We start from the raw sequence: 19,830 nt of genomic DNA on the forward strand, positions 1-19,830 counted from the left end.
AAAGAGTATTGAGTCTACATAGGGAGTCGAAAACCTCATTGCCATAAAGAATACACAGCTGCAGTGACCCACCAACCATAAAGAAACCTTCATAAGGAAACAATAACACAAACAAGCCTCAAATATGTATGCACAAATGTACCACATGAAAACACAACACCAGGTACACACAACTGCAACAATCAAGCATGAACCTGATATGACTCTTCAAGATTTGCAAGAAAACAGACAAGACAACACAGATGATCAAACATGCTGCTATTAACATCTGCGAGAAAGATTTCAAATACTAAGTCAAAAGGAACATACCATGTCAGAGCGTTCATATACATAATCCAATCAGCTACACTTCCTAGGCAAAGCATTGCTTGATAAGCACAATTCAAAAGATATGGGGAAATGTCATTGATTGGATTTGCAAAAGACTTAAAAGGTCTTAAATGTGTCTGCAAGCCCAACATCAAAATCCTAAAGCCCATTCTTCTATTCTTGTGTAAAGTCTTGAACTTTGCCCACAACCCAACAATCGAGTTCTTACAGCACTCCTCTCTTTGCATGTGGCTGTGGAACTAACTCAGCCAGATCATTCGAAAGCCCATTGGTTTTCACGCCTAACCTCCTCCTCCTCCTCAGGCGTGAAATCATTCTTGATGTTGAATGTTTTCCGAATTTCTTCCGGTGTCTTCCCCTTGATCATGTCAGCGACACTCTGGCAGGTAAGATCCAATAAGCTCTTGATGTTGAGATAATTGGCAGCCTGTGGAAGCAGCAGAAAAAGGTCAAAAGGCAAAACCGCTTGAGCCTCTTCACTTCCCAAACTTAGCAAAACAGTGAGCTGTGATACCTTGCAACCAATCATGTCTATTGGAAGTCACATCACAAGAAAAGACCACGTAAGCAAAAAAACACAATTCTACCAGTCATAGCCAGCTGAACTGCAAAAAGAGATCGCGACATCTAACTGCCAAATCTAAACTCTGCATGCACAAATAAAAGCCAGCCAACCATGAGCTAAACCCACAAATTAGCCAACCAAGCCATCCATCTGCAAGGACAGCATTTGCTCTAAAATCCATCTACTGGACAAAACACCTCGTGTTAAACAAAACTTGGATAGATGGGAAAACCAAAAATCCAAAAGAAAAGAAAAGAAGCAGCAAAAGCAAAGTACAGTCTCGGCAAATGCTAGGGTTTCAGCTAAGGCCAACGCCTTAACAAGACAAAGTAAACAGAAATGGGCCAGCTATTCACAGCCCCCAAAATAGGCAAGAGAGAGTTTCAAGCAAACACGGCAAGGCTCGTAAAATATAAGCCTTAGGATCGCAAAGGGAACCCATTAATCATATCATCAAGCATGGATTAACCATCACGCAAGTCCACTTTGGCACAATCACATATCTGTGAAAATTATGCACACGGTAAACCATGGACATCTCACGGACACCCAGTAAAAAGCAGATCGGTACAGATTAGCTAGCCAAAAACTTGATTCACTGCAATCAGGTAGAAGGAGCAGATGTAAAGCAAAGGCAGGTCGAAGAAAAGCAGAAAGCACGGAGCAAATAGAGTAAAAATTAGGGTTGAGGTTGGTAAGCAACACAGCAAAAGCAGTCTAGCAAAAAAAGAATTCGGGCTAGCGCTACCGTTCTAGTTGAGATTTAGGGGTTGAAAAGAAAAACAACACATGGAAAGGCTAGCTTTAGGGTTAGAGAGCAGAAGCAGAACCGTAAAACAACAGAGAAAAAAAGCTAGGAATATACCAGGATAAGATCGAAGAGAGTAGCCTGGTCAACCTTGACGAAATCGGCGTCCCAGGCCTTCACATCGTCCTCAGAGAGGGGCTTGTCGTCGCCGCTCTTGGGGACCTCGAGGGCGTGGTAGCGACAATACTCGATGACCTTCGACAGGATCTTGCTGGAGACATTGAGCAGAGGGATGACGCTCTCCGTGCCGGTGTCCTCCACCATATCCTTGATGGTCTGCGACTCGAAAGCCACGATCTCCTCCACCTCGAACAGCTCGTCGTCAGAGGCCTTCAACTTCACCTTGGAATCCTTCGACATCGCGGCCGGAGAAGGTCCGGTTAGGGTTAGGGTTCTCTGTGTTTTCTCTGTTCTGCAGCCCCTGAGGCCGATGATTATGAAGAAGGGCGGTCGCAACTTCTAATTTGAGGAGCAAAAAATCTGCCCAAAGTTGTGGTTTCAGACGTGTCCGCCCAGTGGTTTGTTTTTCCTTTGGAAATACTACATCTCAATCCATTTTTGAACTCAAATTCTCAAAATCATCGCCATTATTTTCAATGCCACCACTTATCTGAGATGTGAAAAATACACTAACAATTTTTTCCCAACAATGCCGCCCCCGGGCACCCCAACCTCAACTCTACCCACCCAAACGCACACGTACACACTTATTGACAAAAAAAAAATGCATTGTCAGCTAAATGAGTTCAATGGTATGTAATCTCACATTTTGTAATCTACCACTGTTGTTTCATTTCAGCAGAGCTGTAATATACGGATATTCCATTAATGGATAACAAAAGTGCATATGTAAACACACAATTAATATATGTGTGTACATGAATAAATATATATAACATAATCACACTTTCATATGGGTGGAGGCAAAATTTACTAGACCCAAGGAATGTGCCCTTCCTAGAGAAAATATTTTTGTTCCTATAAACATAGTACCATAGGTTTTTGAGATTCTCATAGTATGTTTATAGGAACAAAAATATTGTATTTCAATGCAAAGTTTGATTTGTGTACTTGGATTCTACTTGCAAGATCTACTATGAGTAGTCTTTGTAAATCTTGTAAGGAGCTATAAGAGTGTTGGCAGCCAACCAACCTATTTGGCCGCCGCCCAGACTGTCCCGTTATGTAACAAACTATTATGGTTTAAGCCTTCTTGCTTTGTAACAACCTTGTAACGGTTTCTTGGAAACGAGTAGTACTTGGATGGATGTAAGCAACAAAGGGGGGATTATTGGTATATGTGTGGATTAGAGGAGAAGGAACTGAGGGGATAGTTTAGTACAGAGTTGATGAGCTCTATCGTCATTAGCAAAGTTTTTGCACGAAACTATCATGACAAGATTTGGATGCCCAATAGAGATCATCATCAAGGAAGCCACTTCCTCAATGAAGTGATTAAGAAGCTGTCAAAGCAACATATGATCATATATAAGAGATTAACAGTCTACTACCCGTAGGCAAATGGTCGGGCTGAATCCAACCAAAAAAATCCTAAAAGGAATTCTAGTCAAAACGGTAAATGAAAATAGGACTAACAAAATCCTAAAAGGAATTCTAGTCAAAACTAACTAGGACACGAAGCTGCAATCAACATTATGGGCATTCGAAACAACTTACAAGAATGCAATGAGACTTATGCCATTCAGCACGTGTATAGACTGGAAGCAGTTGTGCCCATGGAGTTCCTCACACAAAACCTCAAGATAGCCATGGCAAAAAGACTCTCTCCGAAAGAGTCAGAAGTGCACAAAATTGAGCAACTCCTTCGACTGGATGAAAGGAGACTGCATAGTGCATGGACGGCCAAGATTGTACAGAAGAGGAGAAAGCTCCAGGTGGACAGAAAACACAAAGTTCAAGATCTTTGAAGAAGGAGATGCAGTCCTACGATTCTCATCAAGAATGGGACCTCACCCCCAGGAAAGTCGAAGATGAGATGGACATGCCCATTTAGAATTATCTAGAAAATGGGAACGGGAACCTTCGAACTAGCAAGTATGGATGATGAAAGGCTAAAGAAATCGGTGAATGGATATAGACTTGAGCCTTATCATGGACAGATGCTAGAACAGGAAGGAACCCTAGCAGGAAAAGCATGTCCAAATCCAGAGAATGTCCAACAAGCAGAATCCAAGTCTAGTCAAGATCAGGAATCGAAAGTGGGATAGGATTCTAGAGAGAATAAAAATGGAAAAGAAAAAAATCTAAAAATAGGAACTGTCTATGTAAATATGATCTCAATGTGCACAGAGAACGAGGAGCCAACTAGCAACAGCATGGAGGTGGCAGGAAAATTGATATTGCCGCCCTGAAAAAGGATGCATGGATGGAAAGGAAGAGGCATCACGTCACTTTCGCCCTTCCTCAACTCGGCCATTGATAACCTTGCAACTCATGCAGTACGCACTCATGGATAGAATTTTAAAAGAATTAGGGAGAATCATGGAGATATCACGTAGTTATTATGGCTATACCAAGGGGAGGTGTGTTCCACAACAACTGCTCAAAATCACATCACTTTCTCTATCGAAGGCCTAATTTGCATGTCTCCATTGTGTAAAAACTGTATGTCTGTTACGTTTGCTTACAATACACTCTGTGCTAAACTTTGTTGTCACCCTTATCTTTTGTCTCTCAACCCTAGCTATCTTGTGTCTTACAGGATGGTGGAATTCAAGTATCTCTCGTCCACCCTGTTACAAGGAGACATATAAGCATGCTGAATGGCTGGAGAGGTTGGGACTGAAGTAATTCATGGAGCTGCCCTGGGAGGAGTTCCAACACAATTTCATAGCTAAGGAGTAGTTGGAGCAGCTCCAGAAATCAAACATCATCACGCTACCCTCATGAGAAAAGAAAGAATTCAATCCTCTATACGTGGCCAAGGTATTCAACTTGCTGGCTAAGGGAGAAGTGGAGATCAAGCCAATAGAGGATGACAAGTTGATCAAGGAATTTGGCCCACTGGAGGGAAGAGGCAAAATAATAGGCACAATAGATGAAGATAGGCAGAAGGAGATGCACTTTGTGGTGGAGATGATAAAGCTCACCCACAAACCATATTGCATGTCTAGAAAGACCTTTGGGATGGTGAAGGCCGCTAAAGTTGGAACGAGATCGGTCTAGGTTGAAGTCCTATATCACAACCTGAAAGAACAGATAGGAAAGCTCACCAGGCCCAATACAAAGACAAAGATTGGCCCATACCTGGATGCTCTGTTTAAAGGGAAGGCACAGCCAAGAGCTGAAAAAGGTAAGGAGGAGGGCCCCAAGGAGAAGGCACCATGAAAACTGGAAAGTGCGAAGCCCTCCGGAAGGCCTCATGACCAGGAAACTTCAGGATATCGAAAAAAGAGAGCATTTGAATTTGGAGAGAAAAAGGCCAGTAACAAAAAACGAGAAGATTGCCAAGGAAGGGGCCAGCAAGGCAATGGAAGTGACTAACAGCTAAAGGAGGACTTGGCTGATATAGGAAATGGAAGTGGCTGACATCTAAAGGAGGACTTGGCCGATATAGGCAAGTTAGTATTATCCCAAAGGTTGGAGCAGCAGCACAAGAGGCTACCTCAACACTAGCTTATTGAGATACGTAGCCTCCACAACCAGGACTCTCTGCACCTATGTCTGCCCAAACTTTGCAAGCACAAGAAAGTTTTCCAGACACCATTCAGATAAAATGGGTGTAAGGAGCTCTACATTACCTTCAACAATGCGTGAATGATGGGTTGAAGGAGATGACGACAATCCATCATCAAGGAGAAGAATGCTACCCTGCAGATGGTGATGAGTCAGCACGAAACCTTGCAGGAGGAGCGATGTAGGAGAAGGGCAAAAGTAGGCTGACTGGATGAAATACAGAAGCAAATTAAGGAGCTCAAGTATGCCAATAAAGAAATGAAGAAGGAGATGGAGGAAATGAAGGAGATGATGGCCACCAGGAAAGACCAAGAGCCTGTGCAAATGCAGGAGGAGTTAGAAAGGGCCATAGAAAACCAAGCCATAACAGAAGGACAAGTCACCTTGATCCACAAAAAGCATGTCAAAATCATAAGAGATGTCTAGGATAGGGCTGACAGAGATGAAGTGGAGCTAGTAAAGACAGAAGCTAGATTGGTAGTTCTGGACGTGAAAGAATTCCCAAAAGTGTACGAGCTAGACGCGGAGAGAATGGAGTAGTGGGAAGGTCATGCGGTGGACGACCTTAAGAAGGTGTGGGGAGCTTATCTAGAAAAGAAAACAACAGTAAAACAAGCACCCACACCTCCCTGCAAACAAATAGTAATGCAAACAAATAGTAATGCAAGCACCCACACCTTCCTGCAAAAAAATAGTAATGCAAGAACCCACACCTTCTTGCAACAAACAGTTAGCTCCCCACCAGTCAAGAGGTGGAAGTCCAGATGGAGGGTCCGAAAATCTGGATCCGGCCCCAACATTAGGCCAGAACTAGCAAAAGCTTTGGAAGCAGAAGCTGGTAACAATAGTGGAGGAGGCACCAGCAAAGAAGAGGAGCTGCACAAGGAAAATGAGCAGCAACAAGAAATTGAAACCTGGAAAAAGAGATTTGCCATTTTGAAAGGAGAAGGGAAAATGCCGGCCGGCAACCCGAAGTGAAGGGGAAAGAGATCATTCTATGGACTGGATCAACAATGAATCTCATCCCTGAGAATGAATTAAAGGAACATGCATGGGCAGCCACAAAGAAACTGGAAGAAAAAACGAATGATGAGGCCGCTCTCAAAGTCCAGAACAGTAAAAACAAGATGGCAAGACCATCAAGGCTTCGAAAAAGGAAGCGAAGGCAACTACACCCACAAGAGTGACCAGAGGCGAAGGTGGGAAGATGACCTTAAATGAGCTGAACGTCGCTTTGACAACAACTAATACTAACCTCAAGAAAAAAACAGATTAGATGGAGGCTATGAAGAAAGCCCATGCTACGGAAGTGTAGTCTAAGGACAAAATGCTTCAAGACTTCCAAAGTTGGGCCAAAAGAGAAAAGAGGGCAAGGGAGGACATGCAATGGAAATCACAAGAAGAAATGGGCCAGAAAAGCCTGAGTGTCTGGAAGGAGACCATTCTTTTAGATGTATGCAGAATCTAGTCCAGATGGCATAGCAGGTGGGTGCCATGAGGCCTTCCAATTGGGATGACATTGCTAAATTCATGAGCCAGTTAGAAATGCCTAAGGTGGCAGGTCAAGGCCAAAGCATTTCCCACGCAACAACTGGCTGGACAAGGATGACGCCCCTCCCCCAGATCCAGAGCCGTGCAGGGAAGCAGTAGGATCTTATGACTGGTGGATCCGGGTGAGGAGGAAACATCTCACTCAAATAGCAACACTACTAGTTCCCCTCGCCAATGGAGTCACCTAGCAGATAGAGAAAAGGGATTGTCAAAGACAAAATCATCAGGCATACCACCCTATGGGTGGAAATGGAGTCGAGGTGGGAGAAGAGGGCCAAAAGAGCCAGAACATATCGTCTTTGAAGATGACGCCATCACTCTAGAACAGATAAAGCCCCACGCCTTTGCGGTCGTCATGGCCATAGATACAATGAAAAGGGCTAAGGTAAAGTACCCAAAGGTGCATCCCATAGACGTATAGTTCAAAAGGGCGGATGAAAGGACAGGGTTGGGGTATGCTTGGGTGAGCAGTAGGAAAAGGGCCTATGAGCCGAGGTATGCCCAAGACCGCCCAATCAAGTTTGCCAGAAACAAAATCGGAAGAAGGCAGATGGAACAAGCCATAATTGTTTGGACTGTAGGGTTTGGAGTCATAGGCAATTCAGATGAAACATTTTTTTAGAGCAACAACTACGGGCTTTGTTGTTGCTGGCACAGCATCCACCATGATCGCCACGTGTTGGTGCCCAACCAACCCATTTAGCCGCCACCCAAACTATCCCGTTATGCAACAAACTATTATGGTTTGAGCCTTCTTGCTTTGTAACAACCTTGTAACGGTTTTTTGGAAACGGGTAGTACCCGGATGGATGTAAGCAGCAAAGGGGGGATTATTGGGATATGTGTGGATTAGAGGAGAAGGAACTGAGGGGATAGTAGCAACAAGGAGATGGAGAGGAGAGATGTATAGCTTTTAATAGAGAAAGAGCTTTTTATGGCTTAATAGGTTTTGTAGAAGAGGCTAGTATTGACAACTTGGAGGAGTTGTGGGTGTTGAAGATCGGAGGAGAGAAGCTAGGTGCTAGAGGAGAAGCTTTAGAGAGAAGGCTATGCATGTAGGAAAGAATTAAGATTCCTCTTTCATCGGACAACTTTTAGCATAATGTCCCTTTTCATGACATATGTAACATGTAACGTTTCTTGGATTTTTAGCATAATGTCCCTTTTGTTCCAATTGATGCCAATGAATATAGTTAAAGTAGTCTTAGCCCACTATGGGTTGCATCTTTATTGCTAGTTGGTCAATTAATCTAATTCTAGACATGGTCTCATGCAGATGGTCATATGAAAGGTAAGCAAAGTGTACTAATAGATTATAAACTTGTCCTCGTTACTCCCAAAAGTCTTATCAAGGATGGTTTCTTTGGGCCTATCAGGACCAACATATACAGTTGGCCCCAAAGATGTTATGACTACCCTTTTAATTTTGGTATCGGTCTATGCTTTTAGCACATTCAAAGCTCCCTTCATGGCAGGATCAAAAACCTCAACCTCTGGATTGGTTGAAATTTGGCTTCGAATCACTCTCTTATTTATAGATTTCCCTCTCTTTAAAGAAGAGAAAAATAAACTTTTATAACCTTTATAAGGTCACCCTTGATGTGACTAAAATCTTAGTTAAGATAGATTACTTGTAGATCTCTTTTTTTTAAATGTATAAGCGAATCCCTCCTAAAAGATTCATTGAAACTTAACCTAAGATGAAACAACTAGAGCAAGTAAGACGGGATTGAATTTTTAATATCTCTCTCCTTTATTTCTAAAAAGCGCTTTCTACTAGAGCTCTTTTAACCTTAGTATAGGTTTTTGTTATGTAACCATATTATACTAGAGTAAAGAAACACTCTGGATGGATATACTAAAGTAAAGAAACACTTTGGGATGGATACGCTAATTTGAAAGTGGGGCCTAACATCACATCATAAAAGTATTAGCTTAGGCTTTTTCTCTAAGCTAGTTTAAGCTCTAATCTAAACAAAAGCGTGAGTTTAATTTCGAAGCTCTCTCTACAGTTCGGGCGGCTCCCGTTGGATGGGGATAAGAGGAGGATTGGGAGTAACAAACAAGCCCCCATTATTATTACATAGCTACACCCCTTAAGCCAAGAGAAAGCCATGCATAATTTATAATCTTGATGGTTTGGAGTGGAACTCAATCCGTTATTGGGAAGGGAGGGTGCCATTTTGCTTGATGGAAACTTGTTATATATAGAAAACATTCTCTAAAATAGTTTTAAGATTTTGAGCTTAAATGTAACGAAGTAGATTTGGTGTCACATGCACATGGGGGATGGGGACTCTAGGCACTTGGGCTTAGGGTCATTTACTTGTGTGCCTTTGGGGACCTTGGGCTATATGATACATAGGGCTCATGGGCATTGTACACATTATTGATCATTTGACTATTACCTTTCTTGGAGCTCTCATGCCCAAGATTTCATGGTGAACTTCTCCCATATGAGATGTTAGGATGGTGACCTACACCCATATTATCACTCCATGCCTTGAGTGGCCAACCCTAGTTTCTTGCATTGGTATCAGAGCCTAGCCTTTGATCCATTTTCATTTTAATTTCAAGAAAATTTGAGGAATTCTTAAGTTTCTTGATTTTCTTGATCAAGAAATGGGATATGGAGATCTTGCTTGAGTTGATTTGATCTTTTGATTCTCATTTTCCTAAGCTTTTGGGGGCTATGGTTACTTTGATTCATGTTTTGGTCATGGCAAGAATTTTCTTGATTTTTTTTTTGAAATTTCTTAAAATTTTCTTGTTTCTTGATTTTCTTGATCCTAATCTTGCTCAAGAATACTTAATCTACAAGGATTAGTGAGCTTTGATTGAGATCTCATTCGATCCTTAGGGATTATGGTTCATTTTGATCTACTAGGTTCAAATTTTGGAACTTGGATCGGATTTTTAGGTGGTTGGACCAATTTTTGGGAGAAAATTAACACTAATCACCTATTAATCACTTTTTTGAATTTTCCTCCTTCTTCCTCAAGCTCTCCATGGCTAGGGCTCATCATTGAGTAGCCATTTCTTCTCCTAAGCTTGGGACTTTGATAAACCATGATTTAAGCTTCTTATAGAACACTATCAAGCCTATGTTCAATGTTAATTTGAGGGCTGTCTTCATGTTTTTTTCCTACAGCTCGTTTCTACAGAAAATTACCTTAAATCAATGCATATACCATCATTAGCAGCTTAATAGCTTTTGCTAAGCTTAGGGAAGCTTGCTTTAAGCATTAGAAGCAACATTTTAACCTTCTTCTCCTCGCATTTGTTGGCGCCTGAATCCAGTACAACTCCCAGCAAGCATTGCCATCATTTTGTGAGCTCATTATCTTGCAAATTATTTTGCTAATTAGGATTAGTAAGAAATTATAATTTTTCCTCTTTTTTCAACTAGGCTCTACACCCCCAGCCAGTGGAGGAGCTCCCTCTCCTTGCACACAACACATTAGGATTAATCCTTCCAACCATAGCTAGCCAACATCATTGGGCTCCAGCCTATGCAAGAAATGCAGCAAACCGTTGACGCGTTGAGGAGAAATCGATGATTTAGCAGGCGCCATTTTTCTGAAGGGGTTTTGAGATTTCTGCTTGCTCAGTTCAAATGCCTCTAATTCCTCTAAGCCCAAGGTGTTTTCAAGCATGCTCTACAAGCTGGTGAAGACAGAATTCAGTTTCATCAAGTCTACAGTGAGATCCAAGCTCTTCATCAAATCTGCAGGTGACTTTGGTAAAACAAAGATTCAGCTTTCAATATTTGGTCAAATCTTGTGTTTATTGGCTTAATCCTCTACTAGACTCATTGCTATTGATGGCTTTGAAAGCATTTGAGCTCATTTGAAGTCTAAGACACCAGACCTGACTCCCCGCATACTCTGTTTTCTGCACACAAAACAGTAGATTAATTTACTAATTAGTATTAATCAGTGCTAATCTCATTGTATTTTGGTGCAATTGAGGGTTCAAATTAACCATTAGGTATCTGATACAGATCCCTATAACTTCAGATTGCAATTCGGAGTTGGTTTGATACTCTAACCATTCCGTACAAATTGGTTACCCTTGATTTAATGTAATTTCTGGTAAAATTGTACTGATAAAATTATGTGATAATCATCATTTTGCATTTAACCCTTGGTTAATGCCTGTAAATCTCACTCAAAATCAAGATTATTCATAGCCAAAGAGTTGCATTTGGGAATGTGCATAAGAATGAATGCTATACGCATTATGTATTGGGCACATTGCATAAGTGTAAAAATGGAATCAGACACTGCCCTTGTCCAGAATAAGGCAAGAGGTAAGACCTCCCGCATAAATTTGGGTTTGCATTGCATAATGATACAAGATAAACATAAAAAACCAAAAGGAACTGTCAGCAAATCATTTGAACATGTTGCTCACATGGAGCAAAAAGACCTGACGAGCTCATGGCCCCAGCCATGAAAGAAGAAGAATATCTCTTTCCAAGAAGAGGATCCACACCAAGAAGATCTAAAGGAAGCATTGAAGGAAGACATGGACATGAGAAGAGAAGCTGCCCCAAGAAGACTGAAAGAAGAGATGGACGCGTGGAGAGAAGCTACCACAACAAGAAGACTGAAGACAAGAGAAGATGTGAGGCTCCAAAGAGTGAGGAGCCATGTGAAAATCTCTGAGAGAGAGAGAGAGAGAGAGACCCCACAACCCGATGTAACCTACCCCAACAAAGTAAAACCACCTCTGAGCCACCGATGATGTAGGCCACGTGGTAGAGAGATGTATGTGTGAGCATTTTAGTCAAGGTCGCAGGCAACTATAGTAAGCCTTGGACACATAGGGAGAGAGAGTGTCAAGGACTATGAGTTTAGGGACTCGAGGCACTGGTCGCATGCTATCAAGTAAGAGAGAAACTTGATATAGGGTCCAGGTGTGCTAAGATAACTTGAGGGGAGGTGTAGGCACTAGTCGCGGACTACCAAGTAAGGGGAGGCAAACTTGGTATAGGGTCTAGGTGTACTAGGAGTATTCACTTGAGGGGAGGTGTTGAAAATACAAGTGAATAGGGTGTGTGTGGGAACAAGCCCTTGGTTAGAGGCTGTAAAAGAGAAGATGTAAATGTGAAAGAACCTGTGAAAAGGTGAGAAGAATCTATTGGGAGAGAATAAAGGGTAGCATGAGAAGATTTAGGAAGTGTGGAGATATTCTGGGAAGTGTGGAGATATTCTGGGAGATATTCTGGGAAAAGTGAAGAGGTGGAGAGAATCAAGGAAAAGAGGTGGAGTGAATCAAGGAGAAATCAGTGGGATTTGATGCTTGGATGTAAACTCTATAAATTGAGGCATTGCCCTAATGAGAATTTGTTGGTTTTTGAGTATCCATGCCTACATTAATCTATTAGCTAATTATCTACTAATTACATCTTAATTATTTGCTAATCACTTTGTTAATGATGTTGATTCTAGTGTTTGATCCACCATAGCTCATCACAATGCCCTAATTTCAACAGCCACTACACCCTTGGGAAAGAAATTGTCAATCTCTACCTTGACCACATAAGAAAACTTACCGATAATTGCGTCGACCTACAAGGCTTCCATGTATTTCATGTTGTGGGTGGAGGTACTGGTTCTAGCCTGGGCTCACTTCTTCTTGAGCGGCTTTCTGTGGATTGTATATTCTCTTCTATGGTGCGATTTTGTGAGCATTATGGAGCTTCAATGTCAACCAATAGCCTAGCTAAGGTTGGATAAAGTTTAACCAAGCCATAACACTCTACTAAGCATGGATTTGGGGCGATTTACAATAGCCATGATGTTTTTTTTTTCATTCAGTGTGGCTATGTGCATTTTGGAACCTTTGACGCTATGTTTTTTTTTTCATGGTACACCCTCATTGAACCCAATGGTTAACATCTTCGAGCCATTGAGATCTATGTCCCAAATGCACCTCCTACACACTACAAGACAATGCTGCCATACACGCGTTTCATACACGCGATAAATTACGAACGCGTGTATGGTCGCGCCTGTATTTGAATAGAATCGGGCGCGTGTATTTTTGCATTTAAATTCGCGTGTATATTTGCATTAATAAACGCGTGTATAAAAGCGTCTATATACACGCAGTAATACACGCACCTATACACGATAATATTCACGGGGTAATACTCGCTATTATACACGGATAAATACACGCTACTATACACGGATTAATACACGCATGGCAGAGAAAAACTGAAAAAAAACTGAATTCCTTTACAAAATTAAAAACTATTTTCCTTAAACCATCTCATAGTACATTACAGTATACATCATTACACAATCCCACTACATGCATTTACAACAATGAAATATATTCAAGAATAAATCATATTGCATATGAGATGATGGAAATGTCATCAATTTAGAACATACAGTGACGGATTGGTTAGGGTTCGATCTCATCTTCAATAAGATCCATCCTTGCCAAACGATCAACATCAATATCCATTTGATCAATTGGTAAGGCTACGATTAAATTTATTCCACTATCGATATTCTGTACTCCATTGATAATGGTATCGATGTCCTGATCATCCTCATCAACATCACCATCATCCTCAATGGTAGGGTCATTCTCATGATCATGAGAAATGGCATGCTCATCCTCATTATCACGATCATCTCTTATTTCTTGATCATCGATCACAACATCTTCAATGGCATGTTCGACGTCATCTTCATTACGGCTTGTTACATCCTCCATATGCTCCATATCAGTGAATGTATTATACATCACTTTGGAACGTGGTGCAATAGGGATGACGTACCACCATTTGATGTCATGCACCATTGGTAGATAGATAACCTACTCAAATACACACAGTACAGTAATTAATTAGCATATCAAAAGTCAAGGGGTACGCGAGCTTAGATATATATGTACATGAAACACATTAGTAAAAAAATGCATACCTGCTCACATTGTTGTGGCAATACGAGCCTATCTTTCTTTGTTTGCCAGAACTTTGTAGAGTCAATAGTTACATATCCACTTGCATGGCGTTTTATCGTTGCATCAGGCCCTTTTTCCACCACGTTCATTTGCCATTTGACATCCAAAACATACACAAAGAAGCGACGAAAGTCAAGCCTAAATATGTCTTGGATTATGCCACAATAATCATCCATTTTTCCATTAGCTCCCTCAAAGCTACTAATGACACCGCAATCTTGTGTATTTCTCTTTTCATCAATTCTTTGTGTTCGAAAATGCTTGCCTTCACACCATATAGCATTGAACATAGTGCACTGGACCAAAATAGAAACAATATTTGTGTAAGCAATGTGAATAAATATTAAAAGAAAATCACTTACAACTAATGCAAAACATTAGTTCTATGTACCTTTGACATGCATCCTCGTGCATACTCCCATTCTTCCGCCGTGATATGCAGCCCCTCGTCACTCTCTGCTCTCTCCATTTCCTCATGCAACCAATCAACATGGATATCATTCGGAAGTGTTGCTAGATGCTTAGGGTACGCCTTCCGAGAGCCATGTTGCCTCCGAAAGAGAGCTCTTTCTGCTTGCCTTTTTGTCTTTGCATCCTCATATCTTGTAACCCATCTGCTCATCACATCACTATTAAGGATACAAGTGAAATTGAGATCATCAATCAACGTTCTGTCAATTACTTTACTCTGTCCTTTTCCTTGAGGCACAATAGAGGTCATCCTCAAGTCCTCTTCATTGCTCCATAGTCGTGGCAAAGAGCTGTCCACCTGACCAAGAAATTCTGAAATATATACAAGCGACTCTTGTATCAACCAACCCTCGGCCATGCTTCCTTCAGGCCTTGCACTTTGCCTCACAAAGTCTTTTAAGGTCTTCATGAAGCGCTCTAGGAAGAACATCCAACGTGCATGCACAGTACCACATAAAGCAATTTCGTCCACTAAATGCACAATGAGATGTAGTTGACTTGTGAGAATGGTTCGCGGAAAAGTCTCCTCTACCAAACAAACCACCTCCACTGCCATAACACGCGCATCATCCAACGTGGCTGGATCAATTGCTTTGGAACTAACATATCTGAAAAATAAATAAATAGTACGTTATACCTCATGCACGTTCATTTTGCAAGGTATAATGAAGGGTGATCTGAGCATGGGTTTTACATACCTCACAAGCTCGCCCATCTTATAAATACATTTTTTCAAACTCTTATTCGCACAATGGTCGATGCTAGTAGGTAGTATGAACTGCGCACATAAGAGCACATTTATGGTTTATGGCATTACAAAATTTAATTTCAACGTACGTACAAGACTTGGAAAACACTTACTTGAAGCATCTTGTGCCAATCGTGGGACTTCAACCCATATAGTTGCTCAACGCCTCTTTTCTTAGTGGTTGTAAAGGCTCCCTTCAATGATCTCATGCATCCAGTGGGAGTACGCAAAGTGGTGATGGCCTGCTTTACCTGCTTCTCCTCTTTCTTTGATATAATCCATGGTGCAGGCGGAAGACGAACGTGCCCACCCACCTCTCGTGGCCAAGCTTGACGCATACGTCCTGCGACCCGCAAGTCCTCACGTACGCTAACATTGTCTCGTTTACCAGTAATATGTTCCCAAATACCAGATCCCACATTCTTGAAGATGTGCATGGGATCAAGAAGATGGTTGATCTTAAGATGGGTCCAATATGGCAGCCGGAAAAAAATGGAGTACCTGCACAAGGGATTGCTCTATGTGACCTTTAATCCAATTAGAGACTACACAAAACAAGATTGAAAAAACATCACTATACCTGTTCATGCCATCTGGAGGAAGAATAGTTGTAGACTCCCAAATACGCTTCCAATCTTTTGCACGAAGTGTTTGTGGAGGAATGTTACTCTTACTAGCAACATATTTAGGATGATCTGAGGGAAGAAATCGATGATGATTATCGAATATAGTCTTACACAAACCATCAGCATACTCATGTACTAACGAAGGGCCACAAACAGGACATGCATGTTTACCCGATGTTTTCAAACCTGTTAAAATATAAATAAAAGTTAGAATAATAAAGTCAAACCGTCTAATTAATATATATAGCCAATAGTAATAGAGTAGGGAGGTAATTAGATGTCTTACCAGAACAATCGCTGTATCCTGGAAAGTCATGCATTGTCCACATCAACACTGCTTTTAAGTCGAAGTGTCGAGAGGAGGGAGGCCTACTAATGTCCACCACCGCAACACCTCTCCATAGTTCCTCCAACTCATCAATCAGTGGTTCAAGATAAACATCCATATGCTTGACTTTATGTTTCCCTGGAATTAGAAGGGATAACATAAGATGTCCCTTCTTGATCGCCATTGATGGTGGAAGGTTATAATTCACCAGCACAACTGGCCACACGCTGTACGCGGTGCTTTTGAAACCAAATGGATTCACTCCATCCATACCCAGGCCAAGTCTCAAGTTTCTGGGCTCTGTTTTAAAGCTGGGCCACTCATCTTCAATATGCTTCCAAGCAGGAGTGTCTGCGGGAATTCTCCACATGCCATCATCCGATCGATGTGAGGAATGCCATGACATGAGCTCTGCTATAGATTTGCACTTGAACATGTGTTTGATGCGAGGAATTATAGGAAAGTGTCGCAAGACTTTACGAGGTACATCAAAACTCTTCATATCTGTTCTGTACCTTGCTTCACCACAAGTGGGACATGTCAGAGCCTCCTTATGCGTCCCACGAAAGAGAATGCAATCATTGACGCATGCATGTATTTTATCATAATCCAGTCCTCCAAGAGATGTCACATAGCGCCTCGCTATGTCTCTTGAGGTGGGCAGTCTATTTTCCTTTGGAAGCATATTTGACAATAGCCTGCATCCAATATCATCAATTATAATTAGTCTTAAATCCTAAACCTTAAACCACTAATTCAAATTTATAAGTTAGAATGCTTACTTCAACAATGCGTCAAGACTTGCATTGCTCCATCCATAAACTGTTTGTATATTAAGTAGTTCAAGGGAAGCACGTAAAACTGAGAATGTGCACCCTTCAAACACCGGTGTCGATGAAGCTTTATAAAGATGCTCTTGTTCCATATCATCGTCGTCCATACCTTTGGGATCATCCTTAAAAAGATTTCGCACCATATCATCAAGCACCTCCTCTTCCACAACTTCGTGAGGTGCAGGGCTATTGTCGTCCCTTTCCCACTCATCTCTGACATTAGATCCCGAAGCTCCAGCATCATCTCGTCGACGCTTTACGTGCTCTCGTCGCGCGTAGGGTACCATGTTAGGGTGTGGTACTGCATCCTGCTTCAATTTATCAAATTATATGTTACAACTCTATTAATTTAATTTGGATACCATGAGTCATTTGAATACCATCAATTTACATCTACTCACCTCCAAACCTGTTTGATTCCATTCTCCATACATGGAGATATGATTCAAGGTAATTCGACGTGCTCGTACAATGCATCCTTGACATCGATTACACATACATTTGATCCGTTGTCCCAACCACACATCGCGATTACGATGACGCATTGTCTCATCTTCCTCAGAACTGCTTGAAGAGGTTGATGACATCCTGTGTACAAATCAGAAAACACAAACTCATTATATATTTTTAATGAAAGCACAAAAACGCGTGTATTCACGCGGCTATCTCCTACAATTTGCGTGTATAAACGCGGCTACTTCCTAAAAAACGCGTGTATTCACGCGGCTAATATCTGCAAAACGCGTGTATAAACGCAGCTACAATCATGTACACGCGAATATACCTGCGTTTATATACGCGAACATAAACGCACCCATAAACGCGGCGGCATATTTAAACTAAACATAGCCCGCCTTCCCCAAATATAGATTTTGAACTTAGAAATCAACAATGCGCCTGTTTTCGCCTCTTCCAACAGCAAAGAGGGAGCAGAGAAAGGAGCACACACACGGGAGAAGGAGGGAGCAGAGAAGGAGCAGAGAGGACTCACTTTTTCAGAGGTGAGTCACTTTGTCCTGTGCCTTGTCTCTTTTGTCAGATTTGTTTACTTTGCTCTTTGCTCTTTGGGTTTGTCTTTTTGCACACGATTGGGTTGCTGCATCCTGACAGGGGCGACAATGGCTGGTCCTTTTGTAAGGACATTCTGTTTTTGTCGGGGGGTCGGTCTTTTCGAGAAATTTTTTTCGCAGGTCGCGTGTAAGAACGCGTGTAGGAGCGCGTGTAACCTGTCTGCAGAGTTTTTCCACGCGCATATACACGCGTTTTTTGCCGGGTATATACACGCGTTTTTGCCGGGTGTATACACGCGTTTCTGCAGACAGAAAACTGCCGCGTTTCAGATTTCAGGGTTTGCAGGCATTTGACTTGTGTAATGACAATGTGTGAGTCAAGAGACAGCCCATGATGTACATGATGATGTTTGTTGCAGGTTCTTTATGGATATTCCAGGTTCTTCATCCGATCCATTTGCGTACAGCAATTGGTTGATGGAGATGATGAATCACTTTGGGCGCCAACCTGGTCCGGTTGAGCTTACAGAGTATATGTATGTCCATCCCCCTCCTTCCCTGCCTGGTGTCTATACCCCTGTCGCGAGTATCCAGGGCACTCCAGTGCCGTCTATTCCTCCGAGTCCGACGAGACGGCATGCAGCTTCTCCTCTTCCACGTCCACCGAGGAGACATACCTCGTCCCAGACACACTCACGTACACCCTCACAGCCACCATCACGTGCTCCCTCAGAGCCACCGTCACGTCAGGGCTCACAGCCACCGTCACGTAGACAATCCCCCAGTCGTGACTCCACCCGCAGCAGTAGGAAGAGTGGGAGTGGGGGAGGATGCGGCGGGTGCTTTGGTGGGGGAGGTGGGGGAGGTGGGGGAGGTAGTAGGGCACGGGGTGAGAGAGGAGATAGAGGGAGAAGAGTTAGAGGAGACAGTTCGGAAGAGGAGGAGATGAGAGAGATGGAGAGAGTGGTTTGCTATGATGTGACGGATAGGGGCGGGATAGTGATGGATGCGAGGGGGAGGGAGGTAATGGAATACATGCGTGGGGTAGTATCAAACTCATATAGAAATTGTTTTATTAAATTTAAAGATCAAAATAGCCGATTAGTTGGGGAGGTGATAGAGGCTGTACACAGTCGGTACCCCAATCCCCCACATGCTACATTCTCGGATGTATGGGGAAGGACGCGAATAAGGGAGATCTTAAGTAATAAAAGATCTCACCTTAAAAAACTCGCGTACGATGACCGGCTAAATGTAGCTGCGGGTGGCTATCCTGCCGAGAAACCTGCCACTGCGCACAAACGCGAGTGGAAGGAGGCAAAGAAACGAGCAGAGGGTGGCGTGAAGAGCAGGCAGCATGTGGAGGCACGACGGATCCAGATGGAGACCGTTGGATCTTCGCATTTCGGATCTGGCGGCGTCGAGTCATGGGAGGCAGAGTTCGTAAGTATCCTGTCACTTTATTTGATTGTTTACTTAATTCATTGATTCTATGAATTGTTTTAATCTTACAAATTGTGTTGATTATGATACAGCGACGGGTTACGGGGAGGAAGCCCACAACCCACGATACTGCGTATGCTCGCCGGCATAGCAGACGTGACACGTGGGCCATCTTCAGAGCCGAGGGACGTATTACGGACGCGCAGTTTGAGTTGGCCATGAGACCATACGGTCGACAGGTACTTGAAAATTCGTAACGAATGGTTTTGGTTTATTGAATTGCATATATATATATATATATACTTATATACTATATATTACTTGAACAGGCACAAGCTGCTGATGATCCACCGGCCGCCGCTGCAGAGGGTGGACGTGAGCACTACTCCTCGGACATTCCGACCGATGCGAGCTCATCTGAGCATGAGGGGAGC

General features: G+C 42.4%; 1 protein-coding gene across 1 annotated transcript; it reads right to left on the reverse strand.

Annotated features, from left to right (window-relative positions):
* Positions 1–243: 243 nt before the first annotated feature.
* On the reverse strand, positions 244–2,155 carry LOC147617822 (SKP1-like protein 1A). The gene is made up of 2 exons (XM_086776083.1): positions 1,761–2,155; positions 244–757 (listed from the first exon to the last, which is right to left on the reverse strand). Exons 1-2 carry the CDS (start codon positions 2,061–2,063, stop codon positions 584–586), a joined length of 477 nt encoding a protein of 158 aa, XP_086632209.1. The 5' UTR covers positions 2,064–2,155; the 3' UTR covers positions 244–583.
* Between the last annotated feature and the right edge of the window lie 17,675 nt (positions 2,156–19,830).

The sequence above is a fragment of the Cibotium barometz genome, chromosome 36, assembly GCF_041138505.1.
Source record: "Cibotium barometz isolate CiBa-2024 chromosome 36, ASM4113850v1, whole genome shotgun sequence".
In the NCBI taxonomy this organism is placed as follows: Eukaryota; Viridiplantae; Streptophyta; class Polypodiopsida; order Cyatheales; family Cibotiaceae; genus Cibotium; species Cibotium barometz.

What these genes read in the sequence shown, in the direction of transcription:
- LOC147617822 (XM_086776083.1), bottom strand. Translation starts at nt 2,063, where the DNA reads ATGTCGAAGGATTCCAAGGTGAAGTTGAAGGCCTCTGACGACGAGCTG. An exon ending in CTCTCTTCGATCTTATCCTG is followed by an intron (nt 758 to 1,760) that starts GTATATTCCTAG and finishes CTGCTTCCACAG; the next exon opens with GCTGCCAATTATCTCAACAT.